The sequence below is a fragment of the Pseudorca crassidens genome, chromosome 16 (genome assembly GCF_039906515.1).
Source record: "Pseudorca crassidens isolate mPseCra1 chromosome 16, mPseCra1.hap1, whole genome shotgun sequence".
Taxonomy (NCBI): Eukaryota; Metazoa; Chordata; class Mammalia; order Artiodactyla; family Delphinidae; genus Pseudorca; species Pseudorca crassidens.
Window position 1 is genome coordinate 62,624,480 of NC_090311.1, and position 21,126 is coordinate 62,645,605.

Here is a 21,126-nt window from a genome sequence, read left to right on the forward strand (position 1 = left end):
AGCAGGGGGCGACCAGCACCATCCTTTGCCAGGCAGTGAGCACCGTCCAGCCCCACCCCAGGCCCTGGAACAATGGGCTGTTTACAGTCCGATGCTATCCAGGTGCTTTCATCCTGTCCCCGAGAGTTCCTGCTGATGTTGGGGGTAGGGCCTCCCTAGGCCTGCAGAGACAAACCTTCCCTTGCTGGTCAGGCCTCTGGAACCCCCAGGGGCTTTTGAGCCACGTGTAGCCTCTAGAGGAGCAGGTGATAAGTTACCAATGACCCACCCACCTCCAAGGCTTCTGACCTCTGGCTCCTCCATCCTGAGTCATGTCCCCCCTGTGCTGACCCCTGACCCTCCCATCCCCAGCCCCTGTGTACTTCTGCCATGTCCTGCCCACACTCACCAGTTTTTACTAAATAAAGCACGTTTTGTTTGGTTAAAAAAAAAAGAGAGTCACTCCAGTTCTATAGCCCAAAGGTCGAGGGTGGATCTGTAGGCACTGCTCCTTCCCCGACTTTCCTAGTTCCCATCTACCCCACTTCCCGGAAGAGAAGACTCATGCCAGTGTGGCTTGGCCTCAGTTTCCCAGTCTGTAAAATAGGTTGTCATCTCTGCCTCTTTCCCTGAGGTTTCCCGCAAGTGAATTCCTGGCAGGAAGGATGGGCACAGGAGGCTCCAGGCCCAGTCCACAAACCAAAGGGTGAGAGAGGCCCTTCCAAGCTGGGAACAGGCAGCCTCGGTTGATCCTCCTGGGCCTCAGTGTCCCAAACTGTCCCAAATCTTGGTCTCAGGGTGGCTCCCCTTCAATCTTTGCACCAACAAGGGGTTTCCAAGCCCAACTTGGGGTCTTCCTCACTCTCGACCCAAACGGCACAAACAAAAAACCAGAAAAAAAAAAAAATCATGTCTTTATTGTCTGATTAATAAACTGGCTTGGAGGGGGAAGAGGAATGGGGTTTTGAATACAGCTAGCCTTGATTAGTCGGAAACTCCTGTTAACTGTGTACAAAATGAATGTTATAAAATCAGGTACAAAACAGGGTCAACAAAGCAGCAGCCCTGGGGTGGTCTCAAGGTACCCGGGAGGCTGAGAAACGGACCCAACGTGGCCTCAGGGTGAGGCCGAAGGACTGGGGCCTGGGGTCTGCACCCCACCCCTCTGCTCCTTCACCTCGGGGCACACAAGCTCTCCTCCCTCCCCGATTACAAATCACTACAAAACTGCCCTCAAAGGGGCACAAACACCAAGGCCAAGGCACTACCAGAAATGAAATGGGTTCGGAGCCCAGCGCCAAGCTCCCCCTTCCCCAGCAGCCGGAGCATGGAGGAGGGGTGCCCTGTTCCCCACGCCCAGCAGGGTGGGCATGCACAGAATTCCGCAGCTGGGGAGGGGCTCCGCCCCCCAGACAGGCGGTGGCCTGGGAGCCCTGAGCAAACACAGCCATGGCTTTGGTCAGTGCTGAATGTGGAGAGGGGCCACAGTCCTATCTGGCCCCCACGACGTGGCCTGCGCAGAGATGTCCTGTCACGGTCCTTCTGGAGCTGCCGCCCCAGGCTACGGCCCTAATTGGGGTAGCACATGCAGCACCCCGTGCCTGCTGCGTCCACGCTGGGTTTGGTGCTGGGTCCCAGGAGCCCATCGGTGACAGAGTGCTCCGTGATGATGTCCTCCACCCGGGTGATGTACAGGAATGTCAGCAGCACCCCCAGGAACTGAGGAGAACGGGCAGGGCGGGTGAGAGCCTGCTGGCCATCTGGGTGGCCCTCTCCGGCAGTCCCGAGCCCCCACTACCCCAATGGCCCCAGCCTGGGCCCTCCTCTGCGCCTGCCGGGAAATCCCAGAGACCCTCCATTCTGCGACTCCTATTCCCCCCCCAGCTATGTCACTCACTTTCTAGGCCATTCACCCCCTCCTTCCAGCCCTCCAGCCCTCCCAGGGTAAGCCCAGGTGGCTGGTCCAAGAGCTCTCTTCAACCCAGCCCTTTGTGCCTACTCTGCACTCTGTAATCACCGAGCCACACATCATCTGAAGCCACAGCCTGCCCACACCATCCCCACCTTTAGCTCCCCTCCCTGGGGGCCGGGGGGGGGGGGACCAGCACACCTGGGGGAGCAGGATGCCTAGCAGGAGGCCCGCCATGATGGCGTAGTTGTCCATGAACCAGATGAGCACGGCGTTGGTGCAGCCCCGCACGTAGATGACATTCTGCACGCTGAGGCGCTGCCGGGGAGGAGCCTGGCTGAGCACTCGCCTGGAAGCCCTGGTCCCAACTCTGCCACTCACCCCAGGTCCAGGCGAGTCCCTCAGCCTCTCTGGGCCTCAGTTTCTCGTATGCAATGTGATGAGAAGGTTGCTCTAGATCACTGGGTCTCAGCAGGTGGTACCGCTCCCTAGAGAGCACTGCGGACATTGTGGTGGCACTTCCGGTTATCACTGCGATCGGGGCTGGGGGCTGAGGGACTGTAGAGCTCAGGGCAATCCTACTCCACGGACAACTTCCCAGACTACCTGCCTCTTAGATGTCCCCTGGGCATCTGGATGGGTGAAAACCCATCCATAATTATCTGAGCCCAAAGCCTAACTCCAGGGACATAAAAACCAAAGTGTTTTCTGCATGTTTTTACTATGCACTGAATTCTGTAGAAAGAATATTAGAAAAAGTAAGGGATAATTATACTTTATTTTGTTTGCAACTTTATCAAGAATTGTTCACCATTTTGAAAAACCATGTCAATGGCAAAAATACGCCCATGGTAATGCAAGTTGTCCACACAACACCCCTGCCAAGTATCAGAAGCCCCTGGCAGTGTAAACACCCAACCACTTCGCTTTCTCTGTCTAGTGCCTGAGCACGTACGTGTTGAAATATGGTATATGGTTGTAAATTGTTTTATCTTATTTCTCCTTTTATCTCAAATCATTACGTTACCTGTTTTGGAATTACGTGTGTAGGTAGCTTATATTATCTGTGAATTTCTCTTTGGAATAATAAATAGGGCATTACCAAGTGTTTAATGTAAAAACTGGCCATTGGGTTTGATGGCTGGAGAATCACTGCTGGTCTGTGGCTCTGCATGTTAAACGTGTGTCAGAATCACCTGCCGGCGCCACCCCAAGAATGCCCGTTTCTAAAAAGTTCCCAGGTCGGGGGCGGGGGGGTGGAAGGCGCTGCTGTTGCTGCTGGTCGGGGGACCTCACTGTGAGAACCACTGCTCAGAGGCATCTCAAGTCGTCACTATTTTCAGCTTCCTTCTCAGCACCACCCCAGCTTGTCTCCAAGTCCAGGAGAAATGCCCAGGAAGCTGAGCCAGGAGGGACCTTCCAGAGGCTCCCTTCCCCAAGGGACTCCTGGGTCCCAGGCTGAGGAAGCCGGTGTGCGTCGTCTGCAAATGGGCAGCTCCAAGGGCAGAGGCAGGCTGGTGCTGAGCGCGGCCGGGCACAGGGGCATGCTGGGGGCACTGGCAGGGGCACGGTGGCCTCACACGTTAGGTGCCCGGCACATCCTGGCAGCCAGCCTTTCCCAGCCTGGGGGGATTCTTGGCTCCCCGAGTCCTGTTCTGGGTGGGGCAGAAAACCTGAGCAGTCCCTGGCTCCTTTTCACAGCCAGGAATGTTGGGAAATCTCAGCAGCCAGGAGCCTCACCCCTGGTAGCCCCTCTGATCACCCTGGAGATGGGACAGGAAGGGCAACCTTTCTGGAGGAAAGAGATTTCAAAGACGTTACCTCCTTGTCAATAGTTCTGTAGCCGCACATGGTGTTGACAACTTCTGTCTGAAACAGAAATGTGTATTAGCTAACACTTACATAGTGTTTACTGTAGAAGACATTTGTTCCCCCTGACCCCCATTTTATAGTGCACAGAGAGTTGCACTGCCCAGTATGGATAGAGCTGAGATTCCCACCCCGGCAGCCTGGCTCAAATCTGCATCTTAACCTCCCGCCTCCAAGAAATGCACAGGGAGGACAGGCGGGAAGGCCAGTTCCGTGGCGCTTCGGTGGGAGGCCCACTGCTCCACCCGTGGCAGCCTAGGAACCCAGAGGAAAGGGCACTGCCCCAGGCTCCCTTAGTGCAGCTGCCCCAGAGCCCAAGCTTTGCTGATAAGGTTATGGGTTGTCTGAGGTCAGGGCTGGGCTGCTCCCACTACGCTGGCTCTTATGAAAGAAAATCCCAGACCACAGCCAGGGCCCTGGCCAGCTGGGGATTACCTGACGGCAAAGCCAGGCCTCTGACCACACTTCCCTGTTCCTGCAGACAGCCACCCACCAGTGGAAGGACCTCCCAACCTCCTTCCTGGGAAGAGAGCTGCTCTCAGGAACTCCCAGCGGCTGACTAATCTAGGCGCAGGGGAAGCTGTGGTCGGCCCTAGACCCATCAAATCTCTTCCCAGCAGACCTATAACACAGGACTGGCAGGGGCACTTCCCATCACTGCCTGAGCCCTTGTATAGTTTCCTCTATTTTCTAGAAGGTGAGAGAAAGCTCGATGTCCCGGTCCCATCCCTTCACATCTAAGTGAAAGCTGCTGTGGGACCAGGGTGCCACAGGTTCCAGCAGTAATGCAGGACAGCGGAGTGGCCAGTGTGGTCTCTGGCATCATGTTACCTGGTCCAGGTCCTGCTCTGCCACTTAGGAGCTCTGTGACCAACCTTAGGTGGGCTGCTGAGGGACTAGCACATGCAGGCACTCAATAAGGATTTGTTGAATGAATGAATGAATGAATAGCTTCCCTGGTCTCTTCCATAAAGCAATGGTGATCTAAGAATGTACCCCACGGAGCTGTTTTGAATATAAAGTGAGATATACATGTAAAGGGCTTATCCCAGGGCTGGGCACATGGCAGAACACAGACACGCTGGCTGGAGTGACTTTGGACACGATCCCAGTCCCTGGAAGGCAAGGAGGGCTGTCTACTCTCTTTCCAAAAGAGTGGGTTGAACCTCAGGCGTCATCTAGATCTGTCTAAATGTCAGGGCCTGATGTGTGGGCAAAATAACCTCTCTCAGTCTAGACTGTCCCCCAGGAGCCCTCAGACCCCAAAACACCGAGCATCCACTTCATGTCAGTTGGCATTTGTGGCCCCCCAGGCCAAGAACATGACCCCCAGGGAGAAGGTCAGGCCTGGGGAGCAAGTGCACGAGGGCATGATGGGAACAGGTGCTTCCTACCTCATTTGTTCATTCATTCAGTCATTACTGAACAAATACTGAGCACTCATTATGTACCATTCTCTGTTCTAGGTGTTGGGAATATAGAAGAACAAAAAAGCGTCCTTGCCTTCATGGAACTTTTATTCTAGGGAAGGAGACAGACAATGAACATAATAAATAAGTAAGCTATATGGTATATAAGAAGGTGACAAGAATAAACTTACTCTTCACTGTGCTTCCAGCCCTGGAGGTAGAACCACAGCTCCTGCCCCTCAGGGAACAGACATGCAGCAGCAGAGGCCTCCCTAACCCTAGAGCCCAGAACTCTTCTCTAGGCCCCAGGGTGACTCACCTAGATATCTATGCAAACATTAATTCTGGGTGGTTTTTTAATGAGATTAACATTTTTTGTTTTTGTTTTAATTAATTTATTTAGTTTATTTATTTTTGCCTGCGTTGGGTATTCGTTGTTGCATGCGGGCTTTCTCTAGTTGCAGTGAGCGGAGGCTACTTTTCATTGCGGTGCGCGGGCTTCTCACTGCGGTGGCTTCTCTTGTTGTGGAGCACGGGCTCTAGGCGCTTGGGCTCCAGTAGTTGTGGCGCACGGGCTCAGTAGTTGTGGCTCACGGGCTCTAGAGCGCAGGCTCAGCAGTTGTGGTGCGCGGGCTTAGTTGCTCTGCGGCATGTGGGATCTTCGCGGACCAGGGCTCGAACCCGTGTCCCCTGCACTGGCAGGCGGATTCTTAACTTCTGCGCCACCAGGGAAGCCCCCAATGAGATTAACATTTAAATCAGTAGCCTGAGTAAAGCAGATTGCCCTCCCTAACGTGGGCGGGCCTCATCCAATCAGTCGATGGCCTGAATAGAAAAAAAGGGCGGTCCTTCCCCCAAGTAAGGGAGAATTCTTCCTGCCTGACTTCAAACCTGAACTGAAACACTGGGTCTTCCTGGGCCTTGAGCCTGCCAGCCTTAAAACAGGAACTACAGGGCTTCCCTGGTGGCGCAGTGGTTGAGAGTCCGCCTGCCGATGCAGGGGACACGGGTTCGTGCCCTGGTCTGGGAAGATCCCACATGCCGCGGAGCAGCTGGGACCGTGAGCCATGGCCGCTGAGCTTGCGTGCCCGGAGCCTGTGCTCCACAACAGGAGAGGCCACAACAGTGAGAGGCCCGCGTACCAAAAAAAAAAAAAAAAAACAGGAACTACATCATCAGCTCTCCTGGTTCTCAGGCCTGTGCACTCAGACTGGAACTAAACCATTGGCTCTCCTGGGGCTCTCACTTGCCGACTCACCCTGCAGATTTTGGGACTTGCCTGCCTCCATAATTCTGTGAGTCAGTTTCCTATAATAAATCTCTTTACACACACACACACACACACACACACACACATCCTATTGGTTCCGTTTCTCTGCTGAACAAGCCAGCAAGTCCCTTCCGGGTGGGACACTCCTCATGTAATGCCTGGTGCATGTGGAGGGTATGAAGACCTGTTCCCCTTGCCCCAATATGGGACAACTCTGAAGGACCATCCCAGAACATTCCTGGAGAGGCAGCTGAGGCCCCCATTGAGCCTGCATCATTGCTCAGCCTCTCCCTCTGCCCAGCCCAGATTCTGTCACCTCCCTTACAGGTGTCAATCCTGAGCGCACCTCCTACTAAACCTCCTGCTCACTAACCAGCATGTCAGAGTCCACTTCCTGGACAGCCTTAGCTGTGACACCTGGACCACTGCACTAGCCCCTAACCAGACTCCCCACGTCACCTCTGCTCCCACAGCAGACAGGGTGGTCCTGGTAAAGCCTAAGTAAGATCTGCTACTCAGCTACTGAAGCCCTGTCACTTGACTGCTTGTCACTCAAGGGAACCTAAGTCCTGACCACGGCCATCAGGGCACCCATGACCTCCCTGACTTTGTCTGCCACTCTCCTCCCCCACACGCACTCTGCTCTAGCCACACTGGTCTCTGCACTGTTTCTCAAACTCACCAGGGCAACTCCCACCTCAGGGCCTTTGCACTTGCTGTTCTCTCTGCCAGGAGTTCCCATCCCCAGATACACATGGCTCACTCCCTCACTTCCTTCAGGGTTTTACTGAGAACCTACATTCTCAGTATCTAAAATTGCAATCCTCCACGCCCCTGCTTTATTTTTCTCCTTAGCATTTATCATCTTCTAGCATACTATCTCTTTTACTTATTTATTTTTCTTATCAGTTCTACCCACTAGAAAGAATGTCAGCTCCATGCAGGCAAAAGTTCTCTGTGTGTTTTCTGTATCCTCAGAATGTAGAACCACATCTGGCAGGTCCTCAATAAATACTCGTTGAATGAATGAATGAATACAAGTTGGGCTTCCACATCTCAACCTGGACCTTCAGGTGCCACTGCCTTGGGTGATGAAGTTCAGGGTCACCCCCCGTAGGCCTCCCTAAAAAACCCGGGCTCTTCCCCAGCACTCCCCTTGCACAGAAAGCTACCCTAAAATGGCAGCTACAATTTCCAAACAAACCTCCCCTCCTGGCCCAGCCTTTTTAGGGCTAATGCACTTGGCACTGGCTCCCTGACTCACTGGGTGAGGCCCCCACCCCTACCAGCAGCTGCGTGGTTTACAGAATCCGGAAGTGGGCACAGAATGGTGGAGCATCAGAAGAGAAATTTTCCATGACTCTTCAGGGTGTGAGTAATTGCAAAGCTCTCCGCCTCATTCCAACCCAGAAACCATGCAGTTTTGGGACACATTAGTCAAACACAGGATTGACCAAGCCTCTCATTTATTAGCAGTGACAGCACAGGGCAGCCTCCCAAGTGGCCAAGGAGGCAACAGAGCTGAGAAGATCCCACTGGGGAGAGGCGGAGGCTGACGGTTACATCACCAGACCCCTTCCAAATACCCTGTTGCTGATGGTGACCAGGATGTCAAGCCCAAAGTCCACCAGCAATGCCCACAGTGCAGGCCCTGCTCTGGTCCTCTGGCTACGGCTGTCAAGCCAGCCACCCTGCTAAGCCCCCCGGCCTGGACCCTCTCCTACTCCTTGCCTGGCTTGCACAGGAGTCCAGGGTGCAGCTCTGACAATGGCTGCCTGAATTTCGTCCCAGCCCCATCAACCTTGGGCAAAGCACCTAACCTTTTGGTTCCTCAGTTTTCTCATCTGTACAGTGGGTGAAATAACGGTACCTACCTCACAGGGTTGTTGAAAAGACTAAATGAGTTAATACAACTAAAGAACCTAGAAAAGGCCAGCACATGGTAAGTGTTCAGTAGATGTTAACGACCGCTACTAATAAGACAAGACTTCCCCGCCCCCCTTCCCAGATTCACCCCCTTTAGTAGCCCTCGAGGCTCAAGAAGCCTCGACAATGACCACCACCTCCTGCCTGCCGCACCCAACCATCCCCACCACCCGTCCTGAAAGGTGAGAGAAGCGTTTGACCAGCCGGGAAGCCCCAGGAGCAGTGGGTACCGTGTTTCTGAAGCAGCAGGTGTAGGGCACCCCGCAGGCCAGGGGTCCGGGGGCACTGCAGTCGTGGTACTGGTTTTTGCTCCAATCTCGGTAGTCTTCTCCGCCACAGCACTTAAACTGAGGGATGAAACAAGCGGAGAAGAGAGCTGCCATCACCGCCGGGGCCCCGGGCAGACAGCGGGGAGGGGCCCTGCCGGGGGATGGACGATGTGATTTATGATGGGGGTCACCCTGGTAGGGGGAGCTACAGGCAGCAAATGAGGCATCCGTTGTGGGGTCAGAGTTCACCAAAAGCGGCATGGCTGCCCAACAGGTAGTGAGCGCCCCGTCACTGGAGAGGCATGCAAGCCAAGGCTGGGTAGCCTTTTGGTGGGATAGCGGGGTGGTGACTAAACACTGGAGGGAACATCCTTCCTTGACAACCGGACTCCATCTTCACATCCCCAGGGCAGGCGCTCAACCCGAGGAGCTGGCCTTTAAGGTCCCGGAGAATAGGATTCTAGGGAAGCCCCACAACCCAGGGGTCCCTGAACCACACTGACCTTCTCCTCACCTGCCCCAGCTCTGCCTGTCCTGCCCTTAGCAAAGGGGCACACACCTCACACCCTGGCCTGGGCTCAGGACTGAAGCGATGGCACAGCTGGCATCATTTTCCCCTTAGCTTAGCCCCTCCCTGCATCTCCCCCTGTACAGATGCCAACGCCTGGGGGAAGCAGTTACTCCACTGAGATGCTGGTGCGTGCCGGGCATTGTTCTGTGTGCCAGAGAGACAAGGGGCAGCCAAAGCACCACAGCCCTGCCCATATGGGACACACGTGCAGAGGGAGACAGAGAGGAATCAGCGTTGTGAAAAGGACAGTGAGGTAGTGCTGGGTACCAGGGATACGGCAAACAGGGGAAGGAGCGGGGAGGTCGGGAAAGGCCTGAGGAGATGTCATTTAATCTGAAATAGGAACAACAGGAAAAAGCCGGTCAAGACATGCAAAGACCCCACGCAGAGACGAGGTGGTTATATTTCTGCAGCAGGTGTGCCTGGAGCAGAGCCAGCAAGAATGGAGGACATGAGGCCAGACCGTGAAAGCCCTGTCAGCCAGAACCAGCAGGGAGCTGGGATGGTATTCTGAGTGACGGAAAGTCACTGCAGGGTTTATTAACCAGGGGAGTGATATGATCCAAGGTCTTAGTAAAAACACAGATACCCTTTCAGAGTCCCCATAGAGCCTTTTAGGTTATCAGTTTGAGGGATCTGGAAGTGCCTCTTTGGGGTACAGTGCAAAGGGCATTTGCTTTGCCATCAGACAGGCCAGAGTTCAAATCCTCACACTACCGGTAACTCCATGCTGTGTGACTTTGGGCAAGTCAGTGACCCTCTCTGTGCCTCAGATCCTCAACCGTAAAGCAGGAAGAGCAACGTCAGCTTTGCACAGCTGAGCTGAGAATTACAAAGGGAAGCCATGCATGACGCATTCTGCACCAAGCAGGGTGCCCAGTGAGCATGAGTCATCCCGCCATTCCACCCTGGAAGAAATGAAAATTGCGAGCCAGCTGAAGGTTGGTTCCAATAAAAGCATTTTGCTCCACTTGATGGCCAGAGCTGGCAGGCACATCCCTGGCAAAGAAGGGTCTCCCGGAGGCTGCACCTGTTGTGACTACATGGAAGGCCTGAGCCAAGGGTGTGGCCACTACGGGTGGCCCTGGGCGCGGTGAGACATTTGTCCCCACTGAGGGCTAGCACGGGGATCAGGCCAGCTGACGCCCCCAAGGTCACATCCAAAGAAGCACAGCCAGGGCTGAGCGGGCCCTCGGCCCTCAAACTCTGCTTGTCCTCACCTAGTAGGACATGAGGATGATGACCACTGCAGCTGACACCGACCTAGGTCTCATCATTTGCCTGGCACTGCTCTAACCACCTCTGAAACAGGTCGAGGCAATCTCACAACGACGCCAAGAGGAAGGGACCATTAGTAGCCCCTTGAGGCAGATGAGGGGGCTAAGGCGCAGAAGGACTAAGTGAGGTTGATGTGTAGAAGCCCCCGAGGGCAGCAGCTTGCCCTGCAACTGCTATTATTATTACACCCACAGATTCGGGTGGACCTTGGGAAGAGGGATGACATCCCCAAAGGACAATTATCACATTCAAAGAAGCGTCATCGAGGAAAAGGAGAAGTCTTGTGCTGTTCCCCCATGCAGGGGGAAGTGGAGTCGGGGAAGAGCTCTCTCCCCGTCGGGGCTGTCCTGGACTTGGCAAGGCAGTGAGCTCCCCATCACTAAAGGGTCCTGGCAGGGGGAACTTCGAACTGGGTGGCTTGGAGGTCACTCCCACCTCAAAGAAGAAGGATCTTTACCCACTGGAGATGGGGCACCCTGAGGCACTGCCAGGTGGCTTGTAGCTACCCCTGACCTTGTTCTTTTTTTTTTTTTTCCAGGAGGGGAGGGCCCGTGTACCTGGAGAGGAACAGGTAGGGCAAGTATATTGTGGGGGAAGCACACGGGTAGAGAGCTGGTTGAGAAGGTCAGGCCCTGGCATCCCTACCCTTGGCGGCCATCCATGGCCCGCCCTTGCCTCCCAACGTGGCCAGCCACCTGCTTTGGGAATGGATAAGCCATGTGACCCTCACCCCGACCCTCTTGAGCAGGGTCCCCAGTAGGGGACAAAGGGCATGGGAGGCAGATGTCTGACCCAAAGAGCCTGGCTCACCTCCTTCTGAACAAAGTCCATGATGTTTTTGAAGTCCAGATCGTCATAGTAGTTCTCGATTCCTCTTCGAATGTTGTCATTCAGAAAGTCGATGGTCTATTTAGACAGAGAAATTACAAAGGAAGAAGAGCACACATCCCCAGAGTCCCACCCGAGATTTCCCAAAAGTCGGGATTGAACCAGAGTGCCCACATGCCCAGGTGGCCCCTGCCCCTACCTGCACAAAGCACCCCTTCCACGCCCCCAGTGCCCATCGGATGCAGGAGTGGTGCACCCCATTCCTTTACAGATCAAACAACCCATCCAGGCCAGGGCTGGGACTCAGCTGCTCAGGTTCCTGGCCTGGCGCTCCTTCTACTGCCAAAGACAGGCCTGTGCTGGAACCTTCCCTTTGCCCTCCAGGCCTTCTCTCCACTCTTCTCTCCTATCCAAGCTCTTGTTCTACAGATAAGGAGGCCCAGAGAGGGAGCTTGATTCTCCCCAGATCACCGAGCAGGTCTCTACTCTGGTTAGGGGCCCGGCCAGGTCTCCTGACTCTCCTCCGGGCCTCTCTCTGTCACTGCAGGGAGATGACAGGGCCCACCTCCCTCTCGGGCTGGGACAATCCCCACCGGGAAGGGCGCTGGCAGGCCGCCCTGTCCCAGTCACACTGGGCCTTCTGGATCAACAGCCCGGCTGTTGTACTGGGATCCAGGAGCACAAAAGGCCCCACAGCAGGAAGGGATGGGGCGGGAGCGTGGGCAGCCCAGCTCCACACTGGCAGCGACAATCGGGGCTTTCAGAGCAGGAAGGCCCGTGTCTCATCAGAGATTGTGCTGGCACAAAGGGTGCATTCTCAGCTCTGGAGCTGGACGATTCCCGCGGGAGGTGCCCTCAGGGTACATGGGGACAGCAGGGCCCTGGGTTCCAGGCCCCAGCCTGGGACTGCAGGCCCCATCACAGCTACTCCTCCTCTCTGGGCCTCAGTTTCCCACTTGTGAACCAACCCTGCAGGCCTATGTTTAAGACACCTCCGAGCTCTGAAGATCAAAGACTAGGCTGCGAGGGGCTGTCAGGCCTCACGGTCCCTGCAGCCACGCTGGCCTCGGGCACTTCCTTTAACTTCCGGGCCTCCATTTCTTCCTCTACGGAATGGGGGCTGGCGGTGGGGGAGAACCCTCTGCCTGGGAGGGGTTGGAGATTCAAATAAACTAAATCTACAAAAGTGCTTAGCAGGACGCCAGGCACATAGTAAGCCCTGCTGTTATTATGATAGGTCTTTCTTTTTCCAGGAGACAGATACCCTGTGGTATCACTTCATACCCATTACGTCATCAGTGGAAAATGGCTAATCCCAGAAGAAATTAAGGCCCTAAGTCTTGTCCAAGAGCTGGGCCCTAGCCTGGGACCCCTCACAAACACCCTGCAGCCCAAAGAGGTGACGTGACGTGTCCTGACGTGACGTGTCCAAGGTCACCCTGCTGATCACTGGCAGAGAGATGGCTGGAACCAAAGCGTCAAACTCCCGGCCTGATACACTTTAAGAAGCCAAGGTAAGTATCTGTATAACTGATTCACTTTGCTTTATACCAGAAACTAACACAACATTGTAAATCAACTATATACTCCAATAAAAATTAAAAACAAAAACTCTGTGTGGGGATAGGTTATCCAAGGTAACTCCTCTGTAAAATGAGAAACAATATTAACAGTCTTAGACTCATAAAAGATCATGTTTACCGATGATTAAAGCGAATATGGAAAACAGGAAAAAAAGAAGCCAAGAATAGAACCCAAGGTTCAGATTGGGGCCATCTCCCCAAACCATCTCCAGTATCAAAAAGAGAGGAATGAAGGATGTGACAGCCATCTCCTTCCTGAAACTCAGACACTGCTCAAAGCCAGGGTGACAGAGGAGACTGGCTCAGGGAAACCTATCTCTGTGGCCAGAAGGAAAACCCTCTGCTGATGAAAATCAGCCGCTCAGGAGCAGACCTGGGAGCTGCAGGCCTCGGGAGGCACAGGGCCAGCCCCCTTCCCATGTGAGAGGCTCTGCAGTCACCAGCCCTCAGCCCTGCCCAGGTCTGGCACTGGATCCCAACCAGGGCAGGGGCTCAGTGGAAGAGCTGCTTGCTGGCCACTCGACCTGGGCAGAGCAGGAGGCTGCCTGGCCTCAGGCCACCCTTCCCAGAGGCTCCCAGGTCCTGCAGCCTTCCCGACCTTGGGTACCAGGACACCAGGCAGGATCAGTCTGTCACCCAGGGCAGGACAAGGGAATGAGCTCGCAGCATTCAATGGCATGGTGTAAGGGGCCCTTGGCTGAACTGAGGTGCAGGGGCTGATGTCCAAGGTCAGGGACATGTCTAGGGCCACTCATGGGAGGCGGGGTGGCTTCCTTCCACTCTCAAGGCACTGCGGACCGTCCTGGTCCACCTACCCCAGCCCATTGGCTCACCCCTCAGCCCTCCCACTGGGTCACATGCTGCTAGGAAACAGGGTGGGATGAGGGCAGGAGGCCCAGGGCAGGGAGGAAGACAGGCGGCAGAGGGGACGCTCAGTGGCCCAAAGGGGAAAGGCTCTCCCTCCCTCTTTGGTGAGCAGCCCTGACCTCCCTCCCCAAACCAGCTCAGTCTCTGAGCATTTTCCAAAGGCACGGACTCCAAAAGAGCCCTCTTTGTGCAAATCAGGCCTTCCATCTGGTTAGCTGAACCGGGACCCTGTGGGGAAGGGAGGCCCCGCTGGAGGCCTCTCGGGATGGACAGGAGGAACAGATGGTCCCAGGCTCCACAGGCGGCAGCTGCCCCCAGTTACCATCAGAGAGCTCTTTAGGTTGTGCTGGTTCTTGCACGTGTGCACTGCCTTTGGCACCGTGCGTGTGCATGTGCGCGTGCATGCCCATGCCAGAGACGTGTGTAGAATGCTTGGGTGGTTCCTGTGGGGGTGGAGGGCATACAGGTCATTAATTAACTCTAATTAAGTGTAAAGCACGGTGCTTATATCCCACAACGTCCTGAGGGACTGGGGGAGCCGCTGAGAGGACGCGCCCTGTGGGAGCGTGGAAGGGAAAAGAGAATTCTGGCTTCCTCTGCTGCGTCCAGAGGCCAAACGCACACAGTGCCAGCCCCACCCTGCTCTAAACCAGGTCACACAGCAGGGGCAGCTCCAATGAGGACTAGAAAACCACCTTTCACAAATGGCTGGCATGGCCTCAGAGGCACGTGGCCCGGGCTAAATTAAGCAGAGAGTGAGCGAGCATCAAAGGCCATGGGATTTTCAGAGCACATTGTTCAAGCCACCAGACTCAAGCTACAAAGAGCTGCCCTTTCTAGTTCTTTCTTTTAATCTAGTTTTAGAGATATCTGAAGCCTCTGCTCTCAGTGGAGGCACTTGGAGAGTTTTTAAATGAAGGAGGAGAAGAGCAAAGGGATGTCAGATTGCTTCTGGAGGTCATGAAAATGTTCTCAAATCGACAGTGGTGATGGTTGCACATATCTGAATGTACACTTTAAATGAGCGAATTGTATGGCATGTGAATTAAATATCAATAAAGCCTTTTTTTTTAGCCTAAATAAATGAGGAACTGGAGGGGTGGGGGGCATGGGGCAGCAGCTCCCCCAGGACGGCAGGGGTGGAAGGGCTGGCTGGCAGCCGGAGCCTCCCACCAGGCCTCTGGGGACGCAGCTGTCCTAGTTTCCTACAGGCTGCCAGCCGGCTTCCATCGCTTCATGTCCGCTTCTGAGGCCCATGCTGGGGAGGCCCAACAGCTGGCAGCTCAGCTCTCATAACGCAGAGGCGGGTGCTCAGCCTAGGACTTCCTTCCTCCCTTAGTGCCTGGGCTGAGCCAGCATCTCTGGGCTCCCCACAGTACCCCCAGAAGGTGGGGATCCATCCTTGTTGCCTCCAGACCCCAGCCTCTGCTCCAGCCCTGAGATGGGCCCCATCAGACAACCAAGGGTTGAGAGGAACCCAGGGAGTGAGAAGGAAAGAGGTGCAAACTCTGCAAGGTTCTCTGGAATACCCGGCTGGAGGTCACAGGATTAATCCCCATGGTGGGGGAGGGTTACGCTTTGGTCTCCCAGGTGTTTGGGGCTCCAGCTCTCACTCCCACAGTGGGAGGCACCAGCTATGGGAATCTGTCCACAACAGTGCAGAACTTTCTCTACTTTCTTCTGGGTGGGAAGGATATATATGCTCAGGTGCTCAGCCAGGCAGGCTATGCTGTCTCCTTTCTCCCTGCCCTGACCTCACGGTCACACCCAGAGCCCGCTCGTGGCAGTGCCATGATAAACAGGCTGGGTGCTGCCCATCATTCCATGGCCTGGTGTTAGGTGTGACCACAGCACCCTCTGATCAAGGCCAGGAAAGTGGTCGCTCCCCTGACTGTTCTGGTGGTAGAGGGAAGGAGGTCGGGGATGGGTAAAGACGTACCAGCTACAGCCCAGTGCCCTCTGGGTGTCCCTGCTCAGCCCTGCCTCACTGGGAACATACGGTCAGGAGCTGCCCACCTCCAAAACCCCCGACACCCTCCAGAGAGGCTCGGGACAAGCTGGGGTGATGGCAGGTCAAGAGCGGTGAGACCCAGACAGCTGTGGAGGTCATTCAGGTTCTCTGCCCCCCACTGGGTTCAAGGTGCTGCACTTCTGCTTCTAATGCCCGGGCCCTTGGGGCCAACAGCTCTGCACCCAGCTCTCCAACGCATGGCCACTCGACCCTGCACAAGCAGAAAAGCTGCTTCAGTCCAACTACTGGGTCATGCCTGGCAGCAGAAGCCTCATCCAGGGGCAGCGGTTTATGGAGAGTTTCTTCCTTACACTCTGGAGTCTGTTTATCTTTCGCTGCCTGGCGGTGGCCATGGTCTGTGCACCTTCCTGAGAACCCTGTGTGAAGTTATGAGCCTGATGACTTGTCCTCATTTGTCACCACAAGTGGATTCTTAGAGTTAAGAGGTAGCCTGCAGGGCTGGAGACTGAACTTATTACATCGTGATTCAGAGAAATCTGTCTTCTCCTCTTGGTGAAGAAAAACTGGAGTTGGGAACTCACCTCCTCCTGGAACCTGACCTTGACTGTGCCTCACCTCTTCCTCCATCATACGCTGCCCCTTTCTGCCACCATCAACAGCCAGGCTGCTCCTTCCCTATCCTCGCCATTGGCCCATTTCTTGTTTTACAAAATCGCATGGCATTACAGTTGGCAGGGACATCATTTTTCTTTATATGGTATTTTCCCCCTTGATTATAAAAAAAGAAGAAGAAAATTTGGGAGCTAGGGAAAAAAAGAGTCCCATCCCTCAGAGGAGATATGAATTAATATGTTAATATTTCTATTTCCTTCCAGGTTTTTCCAGGCCTATGTTTTTCATTGTGGAGATCTTACTGCACTTAGTTTTGTATCTCATTTTTTAATTTTTTGAATTATGTATCACGGGCATATGACAGCACAGCCCATCATGAGCGTCCAAAGAGCTGAGATCCCTGAAGGTGAAGGTCCTTCCTGGGTTGCACACTGAGACCTTCCCGACAGGGCCCCATGAAGGGGACAACCCACCCAAGGGGAAGGAACACACTTCACCCCGTGGTGCCCTCAGGGTTTGGGGATAATGGAAACTCTCACCCCTGACCTCAGGCCCACGGCATCCTCAGCTGTAAGACCTAAGGGTCCCTGGAGGTTTCGTCTTAGTTCTCTCCCTGGAAAAGAGTGGTGTCACAGCCCCTGTTGACCTACCCGGCACTGGAAAATAAGTCAACCGCCTTTGTGAAAGCACCTGGGAAACCAGAACTGCTGTTCACTTAGGGGATTGTTTATTAAACCACTGATGCTGCTAACCCTGGCCTGCACCTGGGCTTTAGTCAGTAAAGCACTCATAACTCTGGAAAGCTGTGGGCTGGCCAGGAGCCCTGCTGACTGCACAAAAATGCATCCCCATTCGCAAATGGAATAAACATCTCTCTCCCCTCAGGGCTGCTGAAAAATGAACCAATACCCTGGAACTGCCAGCCCAGAGCAGATGGTCTGAAAAGTAGAAAAGAGAAAAAGGGAGGAACAGGTAGCAAAACTAGATTGGGAAGACAACCAGTGGGACAAGGCAATCTACAGATTCAATGTGATCCCCTATCAAAATTCAGATGGCATCTTTCACAGAAATAGAAAAAAAAATCCTCAAATTCATATGGAACCACAACAAACCCCAATAGCCAAAGCAATCTTGAGCAAGAAGAACAAAGCTGGAGGCATCACTCTTCATGATTTCAATATAGCAAAGCTATAGTTACCAAAACAGTATGGTGTTGACATAAAAATAGACACACAGGTCAATGGAACAGAACAGAGAGCCTGGAAATACACCCACACATACATGGTCAACTGATTTCCAGCAAAGATGCCAAGAATATACAACAGGGAAAGGACAATCTCTTTAATAAATGGTGTTGAGAAAACTGGAAATCCACGTGCTAAAGAATGAAATTAGACCCTTATCTTATACCATAGACAAAAATCAACTCAAGACGAATGAAAGACTTAAATATAAGATCTGAAATTGTAGAACTAACTCCTAGAAGAAAATATAGGGAAAAACTCCTTGACATTGGTCTTAGTAGTGATTTTTTGGATCTGACATCAAACATTATAGGCAATGTCGCCTATAGCAAAAATAAATAAGTGGGACTACATCAAACAAAAAAGTTTCTTCACGGCAAAATAATCAAAAAAGTAAAAAGGCAAACTATGAAAATATCTGTAAACCATATATCTGATAAGAGGTTAATATCCAAAATATACAAGGAACCCTTACAACTGAATAGCAAAAAAAACAAATACAGTTGACCCTTGAACACTGTAGGGATTAGGGATGCCAACATCCAACACAGTTGAAAATCTGCATACTGCTACTTCTGCCTCAAAAGCAAAGGAAATGATAAATAACTCACCCAAGGGCAGGAAGCTAAAACAGCTTAAATAGAGTCAGGACTCAAACCCTAGTTCTTTTGACTCCACATATTGTAATCTCTAACCGAACATAAACTTTTCCTCACGCTTAGTTATTTAAGGATCTGTAAAATGAAATACAGGTACTATATTTATTGAAAAAACTCTGTGTATAAGTGGACATACACATTTCAAATCCATGTTGTTCAAGGGTCAACTGTAATCTGAGTAAAAAACAGGCAGAGAACCTGAATAGATATTTTTCCAGAGAAGACATACAAATGGCCAACAGGTATATGAAAAGATGCTCAACATGACTAAACATCAGGGAAACGCAAACTGAAACCACAGTGAGATGTTATCTCACTCCTGTTGGAATGTCTATTATCAAAAAACGAGAGACAAATGTTGGTGAGGAGAAAAGGGAACCTTTGTACACTGTTGATGGGAGTGTAAATTGGTACAATCGTTATGGAAAACAGTATGATGATTCCTCAAAAAATTAAAAATAGAACTACCATATGTGGTACAATCCCACTTGCAGGTATATATCCAAAGGAAATGAAATTACTATCTCAAAGAGTTATCTGCCAGGAAAAGAACTCTCATGTTCATTGCAGTATGATTCACAATTGGCAAGATATGGAAACAACGTGTCTGTTGCCAGATGAATGGACAAAGATGTGAGAGATATAGAGAGAGATACAGTTATGTAGATATATAGATATACGTATATTCTCCATTGTGTGTGTGTGTGTGCATATATATATGTGTATATATGTGTGTGTATATATATATATATATATATATAATGGAATATTATTCAGCCATAAAAAAGAAGGAAAACCTGCCACTTGTGACAACATGGGTGAACCTCGAGGGGGTTATACTAGGTGAAATAAGTCAGACAGAGAAAGACAAACACTATATGGAGTCACTTATATGTGGAGTCTAAAAAAAAAAAGTCAAACTCATAGAACCAGCGAGTAGAAAAGTGGTTGCCAGAGGATAGGAGGTGGGCGAAATACGGAGATGTTGGTCAATGGTACAAACTTCCAGTTATAAGATGAATAAGCTCTGAGGATCTAATGTATAGCATGCTGACTATAGTTAATAATACTGTATTATACATTTGAAATTTGCAAAGGGAACAGATCTTAAGTATTCTCACCAAAAAAAAAAAAAAGTTAACTATTTGAGGTGATGGATGTATTAATTAACTTGATTGTGGTAATCCTTTCACAATGTATACATATCTCAAATCATCACACTGTACAGTTTAAATATATCACAACTTTATTTGTCAATTATTCCCCATAAAGCTAGGGCAGGGGAGAAAAAAAGAACTGAAAAAAGATTGGAAAGCATCCCTGAGCTGCCTCCATCTTCCTGTGTGCTCTTAGGAGGGCTTCTTAACCTCTCTGTGCCTCAATGACTCCATCAATATGATGGAAATCTCCCCTTCCATCACAAAACAGGAAGAAGACCCCTGGATTCCAAGGGTGTAGACATGCCTGTGGTTAAGGCCCACCCAGCTGGTCTCCCTACTGTCCACTCTCCATTCAGCAGCAAGTAAAATGTGAATCAGATCACATCACTTCCCAGCATAAAACTCTCCAAAGGCTTCCTACTGCCTTTAAAACAAAAATCCAAGGCCCTACCTGATCTGCCCTAGATCTTCATCTTCTACCCCCTCCCCATCACTCACCTGTTTCAGCCAAGCGGCCTCCACACCGTGCACAAACCCGCCAAGCTCACTTCTGCCTCAGTGGCTCCCTCCGCCTGGACCTCTGTTCCCTCTGAGCCTTAGCTGGTTGGCTCCTTTTCAGCAGCATCCTCCCCACCTCCACCCCAGGCACTCTGTTACCAGCCTGTTTTGTTTTCTTGTTCTCCGGTTTACCTGTTCAGTGCCCATCGCCCCAGCCCAGTGGATGTTCCACGAGGGATTATCTGCCCAGCTCTCTGCTGCACCCCCAGTTTGCAGCCCTGGGCGCATACACAGTGCGTGACTAGCATACACATGGCTGATAACTGCGCCAGAGGCCCACCTGGTTCCGGAAGATCAGGGCCACCACGCCACCAACGAGCTCGATTATGAGGCAAATCCCAAGGATGTACATAAACTGGAAAACAAAATTCAGAGATTCACCTAGAGGGGAAGCGGAAGTGCCATCTGTGCCGAGCTCAAGCGCAATAAAGAGAATCACCTCTGTCGGAGCTCTTAGCAGCTCCTGGGCCTTTCGCCCCTTCCTCCTGTGAGGACACAGGATGTGGACACACATTCCCGGGAAAGCCTGTCGCTGGAGCTAGTGGTCAGGAAAAGGGACTCAGCTGTCCCAGCCAGACTGTTATCGAGGTTTGTCCCAGGGGTCCTCAGCAGGGTCTAGGTGGAGAAACACAATCCCCTCCACCCACCCCCCACCACAAGCAGAGCTGGTCCTCGCTCTGGCTGACCCAGAGGGGACAGGCTGTGCAGCATTTCCAGCTCTGCCTGCAGAGGCTCTCCACAGTGGCTTCCCAGACCCCCAGGGTGGGTGAGGGGATGCCTGAGGCTTAGAGGATACACCCCCCTTTATCACAGAAACGGGCATTGTCCAAACTGATGTCAATAACTTCCAGGCTCAGGCAGCACCGAGACTATCCTCATAGGGGCTTTTAGGGGCTTCCCGTGTGAGGGGGACAATGAGGTCAAACACACATGTGGTTGCAGAGAAAACAGATCCTCCTACCCGGCACCCCCCACTCTGGGGAGCCATCCATCTCCTGCCAGTAAGCGGGGTAGGGGAGTTGACCTCCCCTGACCCCAGGGCAGGCACTTGGCCAAGCAGGCCCATCAGAGTCCTAGGACCTTGGCCAGAGTTACCAGGAAAGATTCCCCGGAATCAAGAACCATAAGGACTGTTGGCCTGAGGCTGCTGGCCACCACTGCAA

The 21,126-nt window shown here is 52.6% G+C and overlaps 1 protein-coding gene across 5 annotated transcripts in view; it reads right to left on the reverse strand.

The window, feature by feature from the left end:
• Nucleotides 1–875: 875 nt before the first annotated feature.
• Nucleotides 876–21,126, reverse strand: part of TSPAN15 (tetraspanin 15) — a 79,063-nt gene continuing 58,812 nt past the window's right edge. For 3 of the 5 annotated variants that reach the window (XM_067710732.1, XM_067710730.1, XM_067710733.1), the window contains exons 3-8: nucleotides 20,244–20,318; nucleotides 11,291–11,386; nucleotides 8,593–8,709; nucleotides 3,710–3,753; nucleotides 2,090–2,376; nucleotides 876–1,698 (exon numbers count right to left, since the gene is read on the reverse strand). In XM_067710732.1, the coding sequence (XP_067566833.1) occupies nucleotides 1,541–1,698; nucleotides 2,090–2,376; nucleotides 3,710–3,753; nucleotides 8,593–8,709; nucleotides 11,291–11,386; nucleotides 20,244–20,318 (777 nt within the window). In that variant the 3' untranslated portion in view covers nucleotides 876–1,540. Of the gene's footprint in view, nucleotides 1,699–2,089; nucleotides 2,377–3,709; nucleotides 3,758–8,592; nucleotides 8,710–11,290; nucleotides 11,387–20,243; nucleotides 20,319–21,126 lie in introns of all 5 variants that reach the window. The other 2 variants (XM_067710731.1, XM_067710735.1) reach the window with 2 other exon arrangements.